The sequence below is a fragment of the Centropristis striata genome, chromosome 14 (genome assembly GCF_030273125.1).
Source record: "Centropristis striata isolate RG_2023a ecotype Rhode Island chromosome 14, C.striata_1.0, whole genome shotgun sequence".
NCBI classification, from domain to species: Eukaryota; Metazoa; Chordata; class Actinopteri; order Perciformes; family Serranidae; genus Centropristis; species Centropristis striata.
The window spans coordinates 3946669-3967322 of NC_081530.1; the positions used below are offsets into that span (position 1 = coordinate 3946669).

The 20654-nt window shown below is 36.8% G+C and overlaps 1 protein-coding gene and 1 pseudogene across 3 annotated transcripts in view; both read right to left on the reverse strand.

Annotated features, from left to right (window-relative positions):
- adcy2b (adenylate cyclase 2b (brain)) overlaps positions 1 to 20654 on the reverse strand; it is an 85315-nt gene that overhangs the window by 12814 nt on the left and 51847 nt on the right. The window contains exons 10-19 of one of the 3 annotated variants that reach the window (XM_059349655.1): positions 20044 to 20220; positions 18983 to 19023; positions 18810 to 18890; positions 16780 to 16849; positions 15743 to 15840; positions 14972 to 15056; positions 8683 to 8823; positions 6507 to 6635; positions 5053 to 5237; positions 2253 to 2337 (exon numbers count right to left, since the gene is read on the reverse strand). In XM_059349655.1, the coding sequence (XP_059205638.1) occupies positions 2253 to 2337; positions 5053 to 5237; positions 6507 to 6635; positions 8683 to 8823; positions 14972 to 15056; positions 15743 to 15840; positions 16780 to 16849; positions 18810 to 18890; positions 18983 to 19023; positions 20044 to 20220 (1092 nt within the window). Of the gene's footprint in view, positions 1 to 2252; positions 2338 to 5052; positions 5238 to 6506; positions 6636 to 8682; positions 8824 to 14971; positions 15057 to 15742; positions 15841 to 16779; positions 16850 to 18809; positions 18891 to 18976; positions 19024 to 20043; positions 20221 to 20654 lie in introns of all 3 variants that reach the window. The other 2 variants (XM_059349654.1, XM_059349653.1) reach the window with 2 other exon arrangements.
- LOC131985694 (U2 spliceosomal RNA) lies at positions 3998 to 4120 on the reverse strand (annotated as a pseudogene).

A 20654-nucleotide genomic window follows, 5' to 3' on the forward strand; every position in this document is an offset into this window, starting at 1 on the left:
AAATATAAATATACACTACCGGTCAAAAGTTTTAGAACACCCCAATTTTTCCAGTTTTTTATTGAAATTCAAGCAGTTCAAGTCAAATGAACAGCTTGAAAGGGTACAAAGGTAAGTGGTGAACTGCCAGAGGTAAATAAAAAAAGGTAAGGTTAACCAAAACTGGAAAATAATGCACATTTAAGAATTATACAAGAAGGCCTTTTTCAGGGAACAAGAAATGGGTTAACAACTTAACTCTATGGAGTCTCTGGCTATTTTGTCCATTTTTAAATTCTTTTCATGTCTTTGTAAGTCATTTTGTGTCTTTTTTGGTCATTTTGTGTCTTTTTTAAGTCATTTTGTGTCTTTTGGTGTCTTTTTTTGTCATTTTGTGTCTTTTTTTGGACATTTTGTGTCTTTTTTTAGTCCTTTAGTCCAACATAAAATGTGATTTTGAATCTTTTTTTTACTTTCAAAACACTATCATGTTCAATAAAGTTGCTAGTTGTTGCAAATGTGCATTAATTTCAGAGTACACTGAGACATTAAACTGCATCATTTTCAATTAAATGTTCTAAAACTTTTGACCGGTAGTGTAGATAGGATAGAACAGATAGGACAGGAACAGATATGATAGTTAGTTTAAGCATTTTTTTGTAAATATAAATATATGTGTGTACAGTGTGAGGGCAGCTTGAGAGAGGATCTTCTGTACCTCCTGGAGTCTAGAAACTAGGCCGTTTAGAAACCAGCTAACAAGCCTGTAAATGAGCTTTGCTCCATCGCGCATCTGTTCTTGAGGGATGAATTACAGATGCATTCGTTCTCCTAACCTGCTTTCTCCTCCCTCTGACTAAATAGCTAGAAATGGGCTCATTAGGGTTGACGATGAAAATTTTGCAAGGCAAATTTGTTAATAGCAGGATAAAAGCATGTAAAACGGATGCTCCAAGGCCTCGCGGCACCGATTTACGTACTTCTGCGTCGAGGGCTTCTGCTGACGCCACTTCTAACACCTTTTGACCTGTTTCCAGAATTATTTTGGGGATAATTGATGAAGCATTTTAGTGCGCTAATTTATACCCAAACAGCATCCGGAAGGATGAACCCAATTACCCCAGAAAGACCTTGATAAAAGCGCGGCTCAGAATAAGATATGATCGTCACAAAGAGTTTACCGCAGCAAAGTTGTGTTTCCAAAACAAATGCTCCCCTCCCTTCTGGTGACAGTGACCCAGAATGGGAACAACACATGGAGCTGTGTGGCTCTCAGGGGAGCCCTGGTTTTGGGTACAGAAGCTCCGGGGGGGGGCAGTCTTTCCGTCCAGAACATCTGTTTTGGGGTCAGAGATGATGGATGGTACCCCCAGAAAAAGATTAAACATGCAAACCAGATCGGTGTCAGCTGAGTTTAGCTCAGATATGAAGCAAGGATGCTGGACGCAGAGGAGATGGAGGCAGAGGGCCAGGCCGGCTGCTCCCAAGCTACAAAAAACATCCTTCTGAACAAACATTTTGATCTTTGAGCATTTTCAGCCAAATCCTTGAAGTCAGGTTCACTTGCTTCCTAAATTTTGTTCTAGAAAGGAGCAAAACTCATTTCAATTCCTGTGACAGTGCTGGATGGCCTCATATGATGCATTTGGTAGTGAGCCCAGTAAATTTATAACTTATATTGGAAATATAGGACACTATACACTACCGGTCAAAATTTTTCCATTTTTTAATTGAAATTCAAGCAGTTCAAGTCAAATGAACAGCTTGGAAGGGTACGAAGGTAAGTGAGGTAAATAAAAAAAAGGCAAGCTTAACCAAAACTGAAAGATAATGTACATTTCAGAATTATACAAAAAGGCCTTTTTCAGGGAACAAGAAATGGGTTAACAACTTAACTCTATGGAGTCTTGGGCTATTTTGTCCATTTTTTTTATTCTTTTCATGTCTTTTTAAGTCATTTTGTGTCTTTTTTGGTAATTTTGTGTCTTTTTTTTAGTCATTTTGTGTCTTTTGGTGTCTTTTTTTGTCATTTTGTGTCTTTTTTTAGTCCTTTAGTCCAAGATAAAATGTGATTTTGAATCTTTTTTTTAAACTTTCAAAACACTATCATGCTCAATAAAGAATTGTAAATGTTGCAAATGTGCATTAATTTCAGAGTACACTGAGATATTAAACTGCATCATTTTCAATAAAATTCTGGAAAAGTTGGGGTGTTCTAAAACTTTTGACCAGTAGTGTATATAACTTTAAGTTATGACTGAGAGACTACTGACCTGCCTGGCTAGTACCAGCAGGGTGACGAAGAAGATGAAAAGCGACACAGAACCCATCGTCTTCAGATCCTTCAGCACTCCTGGTCTGGACACAGAGAGACAGAAAGAAAAGAGATTATTATTTGGCAATAACTGTGATGTTGATCGTCTGGTGTCAAAGTGTGGTGATATTGTATAGTCCAGCTATTCTCAAGCTCTGTCTCCACTGTGTTAAAGTGTTCATGTGTTAATGTGTTTAAGTCTTTTTGGTCACTTAATTTTATTTTTTTTTTGTCATTTTGTGTGTTTTTTTGTCATTTTGTGTGTTTTTTTTTTGTCATTTTGTGTCGTTTTTTGATCATTTTGTGGTCAATTTGTGTCTTTTTTTGGTCATTTTGTGTCTTCTTTGATTATTTTGTGGTCAATTTGTGTCTTTTTTGGTAATTTTGTGTCTTCTTTGATTATGTTGTGGTCAATTTGTGTCTTTTTTGGTAATTTTGTTTCCTTTTTTGGTCATTTTGTGTCTTTTTTGGGTCATTTTGTTTCCTTTTTTTGGTCATTTTGTTTCTTTTTTGGGTGATCTGAACTGTGCGTGTGAGATTCTGTTCAGTGAGCGGGGTTAGCGGACAACATGCATGTTAAATTGGGGGTCGCGACTCAAAAAGGTTGAGAACTACTGGTATAGTCAACAAATCCCATGATGAAAACAAAACCAACCATGAACGCCTCTACTTTTTCCCCATTTTGTTAATGTGCAGCCTTGTGAGAAAATCATTTCAATTTCCTTATTTTTTGCTTTTATTTAACACTGTGAATATTTCTACACTGTGGTGTTGCTATTTTTAAGTAAATATGTGTAAATAGTCCTTCCAGCACTGGTAATCTGTGGTGAACTGCCCACCCGTTTTAAAGGCCAAGCATCATTACCACAAAGAACTACATCAATTTGACAACACTGAAGCGGACATGAAGTTCACCAGGATAGATTGCCAAACTCTGCTACTATTAAATTATCTGGGGGGAATTAAATGTCCCCACAGATTCTCGGAAAACACATTCAACAGCTTTGGAAAATCATCAGCAATACTGTGCTAGTAACTGTGATTTGTAAATAGACATAAACATGAATAATCACTGATACACTGAGTCTTTTAAGCCATTAACATTCTGCCCCCTTTTATAGAGAATTGGGGGTTGTGGACAGTGGATTTTTAGGGGGAGATAGCAGGTCAACAATAGATTCAACATAGAAGTGGTGTAAATCTGTAAGTGGAAAACCTGAAGATTAATTTGAGCAGCAGTTCAGCACTGTGAGTCAAGCTGTTCTGGTCATAAGTCTCTCATATGAATTCATTTTGTAATCAATTAATTCTCCGTTTCACCCTCCCCCCAGGTTAAGAGTTTGGGTGTCAACAACATAACCCGCTCTGCCTACTTCCATCTACGAAACATCAAGCATACAAATATTAATTTATATGCGTCAGATGATGATGTACTATGTGCAGCTATGCCATTCAGAAAGTTATACATTTCTTTATTGTGTTTACAGGGACCGAAAATCCGCTATTATCCGTTATTGTTATTTATAAATAACTGTTATTGTACTGTACTGTAAAATAAAGAATAAAAAAATCACAGAACATATTTCCATGATGATTATGCTCCGCTGCTTTTATGAAACTAAGTAGCGGCCAAATTCAGCCAGGATCAGTTAAATATTCAGGTTTAATCCACTTTGTGGCTTTTACTTGCTAAAGTAGTAGTAGTAAGAGTGCTGATGCCATTGATTTTGAAATTGCGGTGCTGAATTTATATATTTATCTATTTTTATTAAACTGATAAGAACAGATACTACACTTGATCTTAGCCAAAAGACCGAGATCGGCGCTGAAGAACAGCTTATTCCCTCTGATGACAAGTACCCTGTCCAATCTATTGTATTGTATTGTTCTTAATTCTGTGTATTTTATTTTTTTTAATTTTTCTTTCCTTTTGTACAGTGTCCTTGAGTGCCAAGAAAGGCGCGTTCCAAACAAAATGTAATATTATTATTATTATTATTATTATTATTATTATTATTAATAATAATAATAATAATAATAATAATAATAATAATAATAATTGTATTTTAAATGTTTTAAGATATGAGTATATGATGTCAATTCCCATGCTCAACTATGCACATCTTAAATATAAAGTCAGTTCACCAAACTGTAGTGTTTTTATATATATTTAATATAATGAAGTGTATGCTTGTCGGGGCACAAAATGGATTTATTTGGCAGTCCTCGTTTGACATGGCTTTCATTTAGCACTGAAGAAAGATTATGTTCAATTCTCTTTATGTTAAAAAAAAAGGGTAAAAAAGCCATGGTGAGAAATAAAACAAAAGTGAGTTAGGGAAAAAAGTATTTCCTCCCCAGTCTTCCTTCTAACTGCTCTAAAAACTTTTTCTTATAATGGGATTTCTTCAGCAGTGAGACTCAAACTGTCACTCAAATGTGAGAAATGAATTCGGCTCCATCAACAGAAACTGCTGTTTTTCTTTCTGCCACTCATCATCATCCTCCCTGCAAGGACTTGCTCATGATGGACAGGTTTATGGGATGTTGCCACATCAGCAGTGCTCTGTCCCTCAAGACCAGGGTCCAGTCTCATTAGTGGTTTTAATGGGCTCTGCTCAACTGATATCAGCAGGCTGCAGGGTCAGAAGGGAAAGCATTGACCTTAAGTGGGCCTAATAATTGTGTCATTATTATCTAGATTAGTCGAGAGTCTGTGTGTGTGTGTGTGTGTGTGTGTGTGTACAGTTTGCAGGTACCTTTCCAGTTTATCAGTTGGATACAGCGCTTGGCTAAATCCATCCAGCAGGGAGGCGTGTGTCTGGAGGATGATGATGTTGTAGATCACCACGGCAACCAGCATCACCACCATCTTCAGTTCATAGTTGATCCTCAGAAACACCGAGCATGAAACCAGCCCCAGTATACAGCAGTAGATGAAGTACTGAAGGCAGAGAGAGAGAGAGAAAGTAAAACCATAAAAGTTTTCTTCAGAGGTGAAGCACTGTGTGACCTCAGTGGCAGATAACCCTGATGGGTGTGTGTGTGTGTGTGTGTGTGTGTGTGTGTGTGTAAGACAACATTTCGCTCCAACAGTGGTGAGTCATCCTACGCTGTATAGTTTGAAAACAAGAAAAGGGCTAGAGTTTGAATACTGACATGAGAATATGTCAATAGTATTATACAACATGTTTATATAATGCCAAAGAATGATGCACGTAGTTCTATAATTTGTGTGCGAAGGCCTCTGCCGTGCTTATTAAGACCAAACAGGACAATGAATGAATGAATGAATGAATGCTTTATGCTTAAAGAACCCCCCTGATAGAAAAAACATCTTGGTTTCTCTGGAGTGATGTTATTTCTTGCTCAGTGTGAAATCCATGTCATCAGCTTAACAGTTTGGAAACGGCTGCACAATAGAATGAAACGTTTCCCTGTGCAAATGGAAAACACCTACTGGCTGTCTTTGAATCATTTTTTTTTTTTTATAGGTAAAGAGATGAATCTGTTATGTGAGCAAATGTGTCTATATAAGCATCCCTGAATGTTATGTATTTGCTGCAAGCTACATTGTAAAAAATGTCTGTAGATTTTACGGTGAAAAACTGCTAAACCATGACAGTAAAAGACCGTAAAATGATAAATGGGTTAATTCAGTTTCAGTAACAATGAAACACCGTAAATATATATATCAGCCAAAACAGTATTTTTTACAGTTTTGTTTTGGGGAAAATACATTACTCCAGTGTAAAATACACTGTAATATGTAATTAATGTAATATATATACAAGCCGCCACTGTCATTTTTGCATTTATCTTTTGTAAAAAGTATTTGCTTGTCAATTATATGGCAAAACAGTGTTTCTTTTGATGGAAAAACCTTTTATTTATACAGTAAAAAATTGAATAAAATGGCAATCTTAAACGTGAAATCAATCGTAATATTAAAAAAAGTTCTACCGTATTTATTACGGTAAAGTTCTGGCAACCACAGCTGCCGGTTTTTTACCGTAAAAACAACACGTTTTTTTTTTACAGTGTACATTAGTTCAAAATACTTCTATTTTTGCAGGTGAAGATAAAAGTGTTCTGTTGTGTTCTGCTCATGGAGGTCACGTTTCAGCTTGATCTGTCTGGAAAACTACTGACCCTATTTTCATGCAACTTGGCAGCACAGCCTGGGTTGTTGACTTCTCCTGATTGTACTCACTGGCAGATAAAACTTGTTTTCTACTGAGCTCTCTTCCAGATATTCCAGCAGGCTGTCATTCGTTAGATTCACAGGAGGAGAAGTTGCCAGGACGTCCTCGATGGATCCTCCAGGGTCCTCCACGAAGAACTAACACACACAACAGAAAGGTTAGGGCAGTAGTTCTCAACCTTTTTGAGTCGCGACCCCCAATTTAACATGCATGTTGTCCGTGACCCCCGCTCACTGAACAGAATCGCACACGCACAGTTAAGATCACCCAAAAAAGTAACAAATGAATGAAATAACAAAAAGGAAACAAAATGAGCAAAAAAGACACAAATTGACCACAACATGATCAGAAAAGACAAAAATGAGCAAAAAAGACACAAAATGACCCAAAAAAGACACAAAATGAGCAAAAAAGACACAAAATGACCAAGAAAAAGACACAAAATGACTAAAAAAAGGCACAAAATGTCCAAAAAAAGGAAACAAAATGACCAAAAAACACACAAATTGACCACAAAATGATCAAAAAAGACAAAAATGAGCAAAAAAGACACAAAATGAGCAAAAAAGACACAAAATGACCAAGAAAAAGACTCAAAATGACTAAAAAAAGACACAAAATGACCAAGAAAAAGACAAAATGACTAAAAAAAGACACAAAATGACCAAAAAAGACACAAAATGACCAAAAAAGACACAAAATGACCAAGAAAAAGACACAAAATGACAAAAAAAAGACACAAAATGTCCAAAAAAAAGGAAACAAAATGACCAAAACAAGACACAAAATGACTAAAAAAAGGCACAAAATGTCCAAAAAAAAGGAAACAAAATGACCAAAAAAGACAAAAAAAGATAAAAAAAAGACACAAATTGACCACAAAATGATCAAAAAATACACAAAATTACCTAAAAAGACACAAAATGATCAAAAAAAGACACAAAGTGACAAAAAAAAACAACCCACAATGACCAAAAAAAGAACTAAACACATGAAAAAGACTAAAACACATGAACACAGTGGAGACAGAGCTGACTTCCAAAATGATTTGGCGACCCCCAGAAATCATTTCGTGACCCCAATTGGGGTCCCGACCCCAAGGTTGAGAATAGCTGGGTTAGATCAATTAAACTTACGACAAGGACTTTTTTAACTGGTTATAATGCCTCACACAGACCGAGAAGATGCTATATTCTCATGTTATCCTTTCAGACGTCACAGGGTTGAGTTATGAGAGCATACAAGTATAGAGAAGACTGAATTGAAATCTCTCTTCAAAGCTACAATTTAAAACACTTTTCTTATTTTATTTAAATGAGGCAGCAGCAGAGCACAGCAGCAGGCTTAATAAATATAAAGCGGCTGTCCTTCATGTGTTAGAACTATTAAATAATGTTTGGTTTCAAATACAATTTTTTTTTTTCCTTGAAGTGTGTATTTTTAGCCTGTGTCATCAGCCGTACTGTTGTTTGAAGTGGTTCAATGCCTCGCTTACCTCTTTGGATTTATTTATTTTTAACAATCAACCACAGCACATGAAAGGTTGAGATTTATTGTATTTTTGATACCGTTCAAACTTGCTTGTGGCAACTTTTGTAATTTATGTGTGAGCATTGTATAGGAAGTTTTATATTTGGTTTCATGTTCATAAAACTGCAATGAATTAAACAAACATTAAACCATACATTGACCCAGACAAAAATGACCAAAAAAGACACAAAATGACCACAAAAAGACACAAAATGACCAAAAAAGACACAAAATGACCAAAAAAATACACAAAATGACCAAAAAAGACACAAAAATGGCAACTTTTGTAATTTATGTGTGAGCATTGTATAGAAAGTTTTATATTTGGTGTCATGTTCACAAAACTGCAATGAATTAAACAAACATTAAACCATACATTGACCCAGACAAAAATGACCAAAAAAGACACAAAATGACCAAAAAAAGACACAAAATGACCAAAAAAGACACAAAATGACCAAAAAAAGACACAAAATGACCAAAAAAGACACAAAATGACCAAGAAAAAGACACAAAATGACTAAAAAAAGACACAAAATGTCCAAAAAAAGAAACAAAATGACCAAGAAAAAGACACAAAATGACTAAAAAAAGACGAACATTGACCCAGACTGTCCCAATATCACCAAAAACATCATTGTACCGACTTCTTACCATATTGAAGACTGACATCACAAGTATGAGAGCAGTGGTTGTCATGGTGAGGACCAATCGCAGCCAGGGATTATTGGTGACGATGATGCGGGAGGAAGTGGGGAACCAGGTTAGAGAGCAGAAGGAGCCCTTCCTTCCCTGCTGAGGATGGAAAGGAACAGAAAGATTAGAATGATCAGAAAAAAAGAGGGACAAACAGTAGATAGAGCCAAAGCACTCTTCTCTGCTGAACAAAAATATTACACAACTCAAAGTGAAACCACTTCCTGCTCATACAACTACATAATCTTTCTCCTCTGGGGACTCTGTGGTCTCTCATGTGACTCAAACTAATGCCAAGATACTGGTTAGGTGGAAATTAGGACGGCTCATAATATTGAAACAAAGGCCGATAGTATCGACCCAAAACTCTTCTATCACACACTGCAAAAAAGCCAACTTGTATTTTTTGGCCTAAAACAGTGATTTAAGTTGGTAAAACTTGGAAATATAAATTACTGACATTTAGGGCAATAATGTAAGTTAGCACAACAAAGGAAGCCAGTTGTCTGCTCAAAAACAAGTTTGTGAGTTGTTGTTACTTATATATTTAAGTTGGGGTTCACAACAAGGGACAATAGTTCTGCTGACTCTTATTTCTCTGTTGTGAAATTCAGTCATTAGCAAAAGCTAGCGGCTAACTGATGCTAGTGGCTAACTGATGCTAGCAGCTAACTGATGCTTACAGCTACAAGAGTAGCCATTAGCGTATCAATGCTAACTCAAAATTGTGGTCACAACATTAGCTGACATTTCATAGCGGCGTTACAATCGTGCCAGAGAAATTCAGAGTTGAGCAAACTCAAAAACAAAACTTAAAATATTTAGTTTAATTGTCCAACTTAAAATTTTATTGAAGTTTGTTGCCTTGAAATTTTGAGTTCACCCAACTTTTCTTTTTTTGCAGTGCGTACAAACAAGCCACGCATGGACGTGCTTCATTTAAAATCAAATGTGAAATCATAGAATTGGAGGTTGCTGCTAGTTGTCATGGTAACAACACGCCAGTGGGGCCATGAGGTGTGTCAACAGATTCAGAGATGGAGATAGCCATATAAATAGAATTCTATAGAGACAGCTCTAGTTATTTGTTTTCTATTGTTTATGAATCCAGCCGGTCTGACTTAACTCTGCGACTTACAGAGCTTCCTGATGTACAGCAAGCTTGTTGCTAAAGGCAAGCTAATTGCTAACTGCAGCTGCTTTCAGTAAGCTCAGTCAGCCGTGCTGCCTGATAAAGGAGTGTTGGTGTTTACACCACTAGCACAGGAGCTTTGGCTAACTAACTGAAACTGTATTATGTGGTTACAAAACGAACTAAAACTAACTACAATTATGGTGAAAATGTCCTTAGTTTTCGTTTTTGTCAACTTTTTTCATTCATAATTCAGTGTTTCTATTTGAACATGCAACACATGGTGAATATGTTTACTGAGACTGGGATGTCTACACTCGAAACAAAATTCAAAACACTCGGAACTGTAAGAGTTAATAACCTTATTGGGGCTGAGATGGATAAACCAAAGGAAATAAAGGCAAAATTTATTATGACCACTTTGAATCACGCACCCAACATATAGCCCATTACAAAAAAACTAAAACTAACACTAAAACTAATAAAAACTAAACTAAAACTAAGCATTTTCAAAAAATAAAAACTAAACTAAAACTAGCAAACTCACTCTAAAAACTAATTAAAACTAACTGAATTTGAAGACAAGCAAAGAGGCCGAAACGAAGGCGAGAGTGACCGAGTAAGAGTCCGCCAGACAAGAGTAAATCTCGGACCAAGTTTTCAAGAGCTGCCCAAAATAAAAGGCTGTAGATGGACACTAGGCTGGCCTTCTTGCTGTCGGACTAGTGTGTAATCTGATTTTTGCTTGACTGAAAGGTCAAACTTGAGTTTTGACTGAAAAAGCTTCTTCTATTAGTTATATTTAAATCCAAGAAATGGTGTCACTTCCTTTCCATTCTCTTGTTTCTCAGCTTTTGGGACAGGATGTTCATATTTCAATGTGAGGGCTGAAACTGTAACTCTCACACCTGAGTCATTAAATACATGAAACTAGGGTCGTTCACCAAATTTGCTGAATAGACACAAGAACATGAAATGATTCTGATATGATTATCTGATTGTGCCAGTTTTTTTTTAGGTCCAGCAGATGTTCTCTCTTATGCTTGCTGTTCTGCTTTCTTCCTAGCAACAGCTAAGCCCATTGGACTTGAAAAGACATTTCTAAGAAATGTGCCTTTTGACAATAACCATGTAATGTGCTCTTTCACAAATGAGCACAGCATGTCCATTAACTATAACAAGCATCATTAAAAACAAACTTACACAACCAGCACATGAACTCTAGCACACATGGCTTTTTCATTAGTCAATTGTGTGCTCTTTCCCCAATAACCACTGCAGCTTTTATTGAGAACATGTTGAGTGTTAAATTGATGGTTAGCACAAACCCACAAAACGCAATCTTTATGTCTGTTCTTATGAAAGAAGTGTATAAAGCTGATATCTGGGCCATGGCAAATTATACTAATTATTGACAATGCCAAGGCAATGGCCATATCCCTAGTTACTGGAGGTTTGTTTGTTTGTCTGTTTTTCAGCAGAATTATGATTTTTTTAAAAACTACTGCCAAGGGAAAAAAAACATGACATATTGGAGCAGATCTAAATCGGGGGCTGACTCACAATTTATTTTTCACTTTCGTTAGCATTGCAAGATATGGCATGGCCTTGGTGGAGGCCTGAAAACTAGTTAGTAATTTGTCGTGTTTTCCCTTATTCTTGTGTCTTCCGAACTCCTCGTGTGTGTGTGTGTGTGTTTGTCTTTGTTTGTCTGTGATGTGGGTGTGATGCCCATCATTTTTTTTTCTTTCTCAGCTCCCTGATTGCCTTTCAGCCTGTTCCAAGCCGCACACCTGCAATCCATCTCCTCGTCTACTCTGCAGTGCATCAGTCCCGGTTCAGATACACTGTAAAAAATGTCTGTAGGTTTTACGGTGAAAAACTGCTAAACCATGACAGTAAAAGACCGTAAAATGATAAATGAGTTAATTCAGTTTCAGTAACAATTAAACAATGTATAAATGTATAAATCAGCCAGAACAGTATTTTTACAGGTTTTAAATTTTAAAAAAAATTACTCTATTACTGTAAAATACATTGGCACCGTGTTTGTAACAAAAAGCATCACTGTAATTTTTGCATTTATTTTTTGTAAAATACTTTTTCTCACTGTTAAATGTACTAAACACCATATCTCTAACAGAAATATACTGTAATATTTAATGGTAAAATCTTTAATTTATGCGGCATTTATAAAGTATTTTCTTGTCAATTATATGTCAAATCTTTTGATGGAAAAACCTTTTATTCATACGGTAAAAAATTAAAATAAATACAATCTTAAACGTGAAATCAACAGTGTCAATATCTTTTTACCGTAATATTAGAAAAAAGTTGCACCATATTTATTACGGTAACGTTCTGGCAACCACAGCTGCCAGTTTTTTACCGTAAAAACAACGTTTTTTTTTTTTTACAGTGTAGATCACGTCTCTGGCCTGTTGAATTGTGTATTATCTCTGTTTGTTCTGGTTCGTCCCTAACTCTGCCTCTCTCTTCGCCATAGAATCACTTCCTTCCTATTCACTGCTCCGCCACGCTCCACCAGCCACCAGCTCCCCTCTTCCTTCTCCACCTTCAGCCCCTGGAACCCAGTCAATAAACTGTTTCTTTTATCCAGTCCATTCTCTGACCCTTTGTCCTGCGTTTGGCTTCCCCATGTTGATTGTTACAGACAACTCCCCATTAATAAGAAGTGACCCTCTTATTGGGTGATAATACTCTCTTGAGAAGCAGCAAGGAGGAAAATAGGCTCTTAGGGGAGAAATCCTTCATTGATTCTCCATAAAACACTTGTGACAGGTAGCTGAAGCAGCTTGTAAATAACACCCATCCATCCATTTGTGTTGGATAACGAACCACAGCAGTGACTTGATGGATGAAGCGAAATAAAAGGTAGATCAGCTCATATAGAATGGCTGCAGCTGAAGATGGGATCATCTGGTCAGCAGACAAGAAAAGATAACTGGGCCATTTGTCATTAGCAGTATTTCTATTCATTCATTTTATTTTGATTTAGGTTTTTGCATTCACTTTAGGTGGTTTTTGACTTTGCAAAAGAGAGCTGATGATAATGGTGGTTGCCCATGTGAGGTGTGCTGACACAAAAGACAGTGGTAGCACTAATGCATTCACTTTGCAGTATTTTCTATTAGTTACTTATTTATATTTTGCTCAGTTTCACTAAAATGGGGAACTTGTTAAGCTATACTACGGTGGAAATAAAATGTGTAGAATGAAATGGAAGATTTATGTATTGCAGATAATAGACTGCTGTCTAGAGAAATTACTTCAGGCGACAGAAAAGGAAAGGATGTATTCCTTCACACGTTTTAGTCATGGACCAACAGGCCAAAAATGGTAACTAAGGCCCCGTTCACACGAGGACGGTCTCAACAGAAGACGCAAAAGTGGCGTCGCGTTTTCACTTTTTATTCCTCGTTTAGACGAGCGTTTTCGGGAGGAAATCTGCTGCATACGGTGACGCAAAAGTGTGTGAAATTCAATTGTATGCAGCCAGGCGGCATCACTTAAAGCCATAAGAGCATCTTTGGGCATGCAGAAGTTTTCACGCCACACATTTTCATCAGCTACTCCTTCCACAAAGTTCTCCACCATCACTAGATCTCCCAGGTCTCGTTCACAGCCGTCTGGCTCGCCTCCGACCAATCGCTGCATCCAGAATGTGATGGAGGTAATTCCAGATCCTTCTCTGTTCACTAATACTCTCTGTACATATCCTGTACATTTGGTGGAAAGACTCCTGTAAGTTTATTAGAGCTGCCAGAGCAGCTTGAAGGTCCGACGCATGGAAATAATCCCACGTTTGTTTATTTTCCTGTACTGGAGCATGTATGTGACGTAAACACATACGTGACGTGAGCAGATCAGATCAGAGTTTTGTGTCTTGTCAGTGTAGACGACACGCTACGGAGGAGAGGATTTAACTTTTCCACTTCGGAGGGTGGTTTCAGATTTTTGCGTCTCTAAGCCCCAAAAACGCTGTCACCGTCTAAACGAAAGGCACTTCCGATAAAATATTTTGTCGTTTTTACCCGCGAGCGTCCTCGTGCGAACGGGGCCTAAATCTCAAAAAGCTGAGACAGTTACCACAAGAGCAAAATTTATGAAAGGTTGTGTTCTTATCTTGTGATTTGCTTACTGGTTGCTCCATGATTTCCACAATCAAAAGAGACAAAATAGGAAGACTAGTAGTGAATGCATACAATCATGTACAGGTGATTAAAAGTTAGACACAAACTAATGCTGAAAATGGAGAGAGACTGAAGTAATTTGAGGTTTATAGTTCCTTATCTATATACACCTAAAATACAAAAAAATAAAAATTTCTGTATGTTTTTTGGTGCATGGAAATTGTATCAGAATGGGAACCCACATTCAGAACAATGATCAATCATAGACTGTACTAAAAGATGGCATCTCCACTTTATGTGTAAGCTGTAAATTATGATGCCACGCCCCTTTTTTCTAGAATCAAATAAGTAATGTTAACCAAACTTATCAGGAAAAAAGAAGAAGAAATAAACACTTGAACATGCATTAGAGTAGTAACAACAACATAATGCACAGTGCATGTTGAATGCACTTATTGTAAGTCGCTTTGGACAAAAGCGTCTGCTAAATGACATGTAATGTAATGTAACATAAAATGACAGAAACCATCTTTGGGGAAAAACACAGTTGTCATGTAATTGACCTATACTGTAGCCAGATGTTTTGGTTTCAGTTTTGGGGAGCTGTCTTGTCAATTGTTATATGTACAGTCTATGATATAAACCTGTAGGAAAATTGCTCTGTCATCTGCATATAGAAAACAAATCTATGAAAACAGAATTATTAAACTAAAGAAAAAGCCATTTTCCATGGTTTTCTTGATAATGATTTTGGTTATTATCAAGAAAACCATGTTAAATGTCTAGATATCAGCTCTTAAATTAAAGTCTTATCAGCTATTATATTTGTCCAAACAAATGTATCTTTAGTTGTACCTCGCAATAAAGTGAACAAGAAATAGAAGAAACAAGGGCGGTCTAATAATTTTGTCCATGACTGTATTTGCCAAGTGTATTCACTGATAAATCCATGAAAACCCACCAGAATGTGACCAGCGAAGCATAGGAGCAGGATCAAAGCCAACAGCAGGAACGCCAGGCCAAAGGAGATCCCCAGCACAGCAGTTCTGCAACACACACACACACACACACACACACACGTTACTCTAAATCCTCTTGGCACCTCTCGGTCCTATGCAGTGCCATCCTGTGCAATAAATGTAATGCTGGTTCTAATGTATTCTCCCTCAGACCTGCAATCTATTTACTCTGAGTAAGCAGAACCGTGGATGCTACACTAGCATACTGCATGTGCTCTGTAATGCAGTTAGGCTCATGTATCACATTTTCTATGGAGGAACACAGTACGGCTGATTTAAGGATCCCTACCATAAAACAGATGATGTCACGTCTAAATATGCGGAGCGATGCCGCGACACACAGAGCCAAGATAAAGAGAGTGAGGGAGAGGTGAATGGGACAATCGATGGCCTCTCAGATGCTGAATTACACCTTTTGGCTCCCAGAGGCAGTAAATTAGCATGACTATGAATTTCTCCCCTCGCCATTAAAGAGGCGACACACTTTGAATCACCTGATCTATAATCACTCGCAGACATGCTGCCCTTTCATCTCAATCTGCTTTTTAGCATTCTGCCTCTTGCTCCTCCGTCTCCTTTAATTTAAGCGAGGTCCTGGTGAGGAGACAGCTGGCATCAAATGGCTTTTTCACATCAACCTACTTCCACAGCGAGACTTTGCTGATGCTACAGGAACCGTGCAATGTAAATCCGGCGAGGGCGTGCAGACTTACTTGGGCAAGACGAGGACCTGCACGATGAATATACAGCAGAATATGAGGCAGGCGCAGGTCACGTAATACTTGAAGGCTGGTAATGTTGTGGATCTGTACTGTTGAGAGAAGGCAAAACAAGAGGGAAATTGGGTGCGACATTTTGAGGATACCCCCATAATGAAAATTTTTGACCCATGTTGTGCATTAGAAGCGTAGTGATACAAAAAGGGTTTCTATTCAAAAAGTAAAAAATGAAAAACAAAAAATTAGGATGTATGATGATGAAAAACAAATTGATTGAGGAAAACCTGGAGTACTGAATGATGAAATTAATTTATTGCGAAGATATAGAAAATTAAAAACTCAGTCGGGTCACTTTAGACCAGGGGTCTCGAACTCAAATTACCTGGGGGCCGCTGGAGGCAGTATCAAAATGACAAAAAAAGACACAAAATGACAGAAAAAAAAACTTAAAAAAGACACAAAATTACAAAAAAAAGACATAAATGATCAAAAAAAGACACAAAATGACTGAAAAAAACACTAAATTACTTTAAAAAGACACAGCATGACCAGAAAAGACACAAAATGACCCAAAAAAGACAAAATTATTTAAAAAAAAGACGCAAAATGACCCCAAAAGACAAAAGAATTACTTAAAAAAGAAACAAAATGACCAAAAAAAGACACAGAATTACCAAAAAAGACACACAATTACTAAAAAAAGACACACAATTATTAAAAAAGAGACACAAAATTACCAAAAAAAAGACAAAATGACCTAAAAAAGTAATTAAAGGGACCTTCCACACATAACACGGTAAAGTGCCATTCATATAAAACTCACATTAAACTTTCATATCAAGGTGGGGGCCACAAAATATCAACATGAGGGCCGCAATTGGCCCGCGGGCCGCGAGTTTGAGACCCATGCTTTAGACCCATGTTGTGCATCAAAGGGTTAACAACTCCTGCTTCACCGACAACTATACAATTCCATTGATTTGTTTCCCCAGTGAACAATGCTGGCAGGTGTTTTGTATGCATTCGCCTACCTCTTTCTCCAGAGCTTTGTTGTGAAAGAACAATGAGATTCTCTGGATGTCCTCAGACTTCAACCACTGTCTGCAGACACAAGAGAGAAGCAGGCAGATTCAGACGGTGCACAGGGACCAGGTTCTGGGTGGTGTTATGTGGTTTCTGAAAGCTATTCTCTAATCCTTCATGGTGCTGTAACGAACCAAATATTCATTTATGAATTATTATTAATGCTAATGTCGTAACACTTTACAATAACCAACTAAATAATGTTAATAGATGGTTTATAAACCAATTATTAACCATTTACAAAGTGTTATATACATATTTAATCGTTAAATGTTTTCAACCAATTTCTTAAAGGTATATGAATCATTTTAAAATCATTGACACACTTAATATGGTGTTAAAAATGTTAAAATGAGTGCAACTAAAACTATTAATAAACCAAATAATTATAATGTAATTGTTTGTTAATGGTAAATTAACTGTAAACTTACATTAATATACCATATATCTAAGCATTTATAAATGATGTAGTTAGTTCAACATTAATACATTATGTATTTACCATTCTAAATGATCTATATCCGGTTTATAAATGATTATTAAACATAATAAACTATCTGTTTACCGTTTATAAATGATGGTTATTGTAAAGTCTTACCGCTAATGTCTTACTCTTTATTGCCTTTGATTATTACAATTTTAAATAGCTTTGATTTTATTAAACGTCCTAAGAGAACAGCTTTTTTGCAAGTGAGTAAAGCAAAAGAGCTTTTTCTTGTTGTTTCATGAGTAACAAAATAGATGGCAATACATATATACATTACGCTCTTAGACTGACTTTTGTTTGCTGCCTTTACTTGAAATCATCATTTAACAAACATAACAAGCAAAATGCTGTACGTTTCACTTTTACTGGACATAGCAAAAGGTTAAAATAATCAAGTTGTGTGGAGAGGAGAAGGGGAAGTTTTTCCACTGTGTCTGGGAATGCAGTAAAGTCCAACAGTTCTGGCGGGAGATTAAACAAGCTTTAGAGACTATATTAGGTATAAAATTAGTCCTTCACCCTAAACTATTTATTCTAGGTTTATATCCTGATAGACATCACATGCCTAGAAAAATAATCACTGCTCTGGATTTATGCTTACTGCTTGCAAAAAGAGTCATAGCACTCTCATGGAGGAGCACCAGCAAACCAAAACTCATCAACTGGGTTAAGGAAATATCCACAACTTTACCTAGGAGAAGATAACATATATTATAAAAGGGAAACTATCACTATTTCAAAACATTTGGGGTCCTTTTATGGAATATATGGAGAGTGTAGATTTTTGATATGTGATTTCTTTATCCTGTGTGAATTGTACATCTGCATTTGTATTTTTGAACCATGCTAAATAGTGAAATAACCTGGGCAAATTCTTCTTCTTCTTCTTCTTCTTATTATGGTTATTGTTATTGGTTATTGTTTCTCTTCTAACCCTTTTTGTTTGTTTTTGGGTTTTGTTTTTTGTTTTGTTTTCTGTTTTTTGTTTGTTTGTATTTTATATTTGTACTTTCACCTAAGTGTTGCTCTATGTTATCTCATACATTCCTGATTTTCAAGGAAGGACAATCTAAATGCTGGACAATAATTTAGTTGCCCCTGATGTCTCCTTTGTTGTGAGAGCACTCTTATTTCTGTATATTTATGTATTTTGGAAACATTTTGAAAACTCAATAAAGATAATGTTGGCAAAAAAAATAATCAAGTTAGTCCACTGTAATTTGAGAAAGAAAGAGAGAGTTTTCTTTATCTTGAAGCTCAATATCACAGTATAATTTTCTGTGACTGACGTTACAGAGCGGATTCTCTACTAACAGTGACAAACAGAGTGACGGCTGGCTCGTATTAATGTGGCTCTTAATCCCCGTCCCTGATCAGAGATCTTCTGAAGATGTCTCCTCCGGGTGTAAACGCTGACTGCTACGCTTCGACTACATTAAGAACCTTTTATCTGAAGTGACCTGTGAAGAGCGATGTTTACGTGATGCTTACTTCTGCGAATTGATGCCATCGATGGTGCGAATCATTCGCTCATTGAGTTCCTCCTCGAACCTCCTCCTTTGAGATTTGGACCTGGGATCGATAGAAGGAAAGGACAGATTCAAACACGGAGACAGAATAAAAGTGCTTGTGTATATGTGCTGAGATGCTGTAAGGACCTTAACCTTTCTCGTTTCTGGAAGTGGTATTGTCCCATTGGAACATCCTGAAACAGGAATCAGACCATCAGTGTATTAATGACTAGCAGCTGTGTGTGTATGTTACATTACATGTCATTTAGCAGACGCTTTTGTCCAAAGCGACTTACAATAAGTGCATTAAACCTGATGGTACTAGACATAGACCACAGGAATCAAGTAAGTACATAACTTTAAGAGCTAACTGTCATCACTAAAGGAGTGCTATATGTTAAAGAAGAAAAGAAGAGAAAAGAATAAGAGCTTTTTTTTTTTTTTTAATATACACTACTGGTCAAAAGTTTTAGAACACACCAACTTTTCCAGAATTTAATTGAAAATTATGCAGTTTAATGTCTCAGTGTACTCTGAAATGAATGCACATTTGCAACATTTAAAATTCTTTATTGAGCATGATAGTGTTTTGAAAGTAAAAAAAAGATTCAAAGTAACATTTTATGTTGGACTAAAGGACTAAAAAAAGACACAAAATGACCAAAAAAAGACACAAAATGACCAAAAAAAGACACCAAAAGACACAAAATGACAAAAAAAGACACAAAATGACCAAAAAAAGACACAAAATGACTTACAAAGACATGAAAATAATTAAAAAATAGACAAAATAGCCCAAGACTCCATAGAGTTAAGTTGTTAACCCATTTCTTGTTCCCTGAAAAAGGCCTACCGTACTTGTATAATTCTGAAATGTACATTATTTTTCAGTTTTGGTTAACCTTACCTTTTTTTATTTACCTCTGGCAGTTCACCACTTACCTCTGAACTCTTTCAAGCTGTTCATTTGACGTGAACTGCTTGAATTTCAATAAAAAAAACGGAATAATTGGGGTGTTCTAAAACTTTTGACCGGTAGTGTATATGTTAGGTGACCATGACTTAACCGAGGTATTGTTGGAAGAGATTGTTTGTTGATTGTTTATTGTTGGTCTTCAGCCTGCGGCGGAAGATGTCCAGGCTGTCTGAGGTCCTGATGTCGGTAGGGAGCTCGTTTCACCATTTTTGAGAGATAAGCGCTGTTTAGTACTTACAGTTGTGTTGATCTTGCCGTTGTCTGTGGTCATGCTGTCTCGATGGTGGAGGTTGGCGAAGGGCTTGGCAGCGCCCCAGGACTCCAGGTATCGGGTCATTCTGACGGACGCCCTCATCTTCCCGCCATCCAGAGAGGGACGGGAGCGCACGCCCAGCAGCGGGCTGTGCCTCTCAGACTGGAACGGGAAAAGAAAAGGACACAGGTGACTATTGATATTGACATGACAATGACCCAACAGAGCATAAGCTAACTAAGCGACTGCTTAGGGCCCCGTGGCCACTAGGGGGCCCCCAAGAGCAATTAACAAAAAATGTGTACATATTTTGTTTAATATTTTGCATACATGAGTGACACTTTATATATGATCAAAGATATATTATTGTACAAAAATACAATTTTATGTCAACAACGCCAAGATAATAAATATAAAAATAATAAAAGTGTAGAAAATAAACAGCAGTCCATTTGGAAATAAAGCGGACTGGGAATTTTGCTTACAGTGGTCAATTGAGAGATCATGACATCGGTGATCTGTCAATGTTTTGAGCTACTTAAAACTATTTTAAAGAACAACACAGCACTCCTTTCACTTTGGCCAGTATGCTGAGT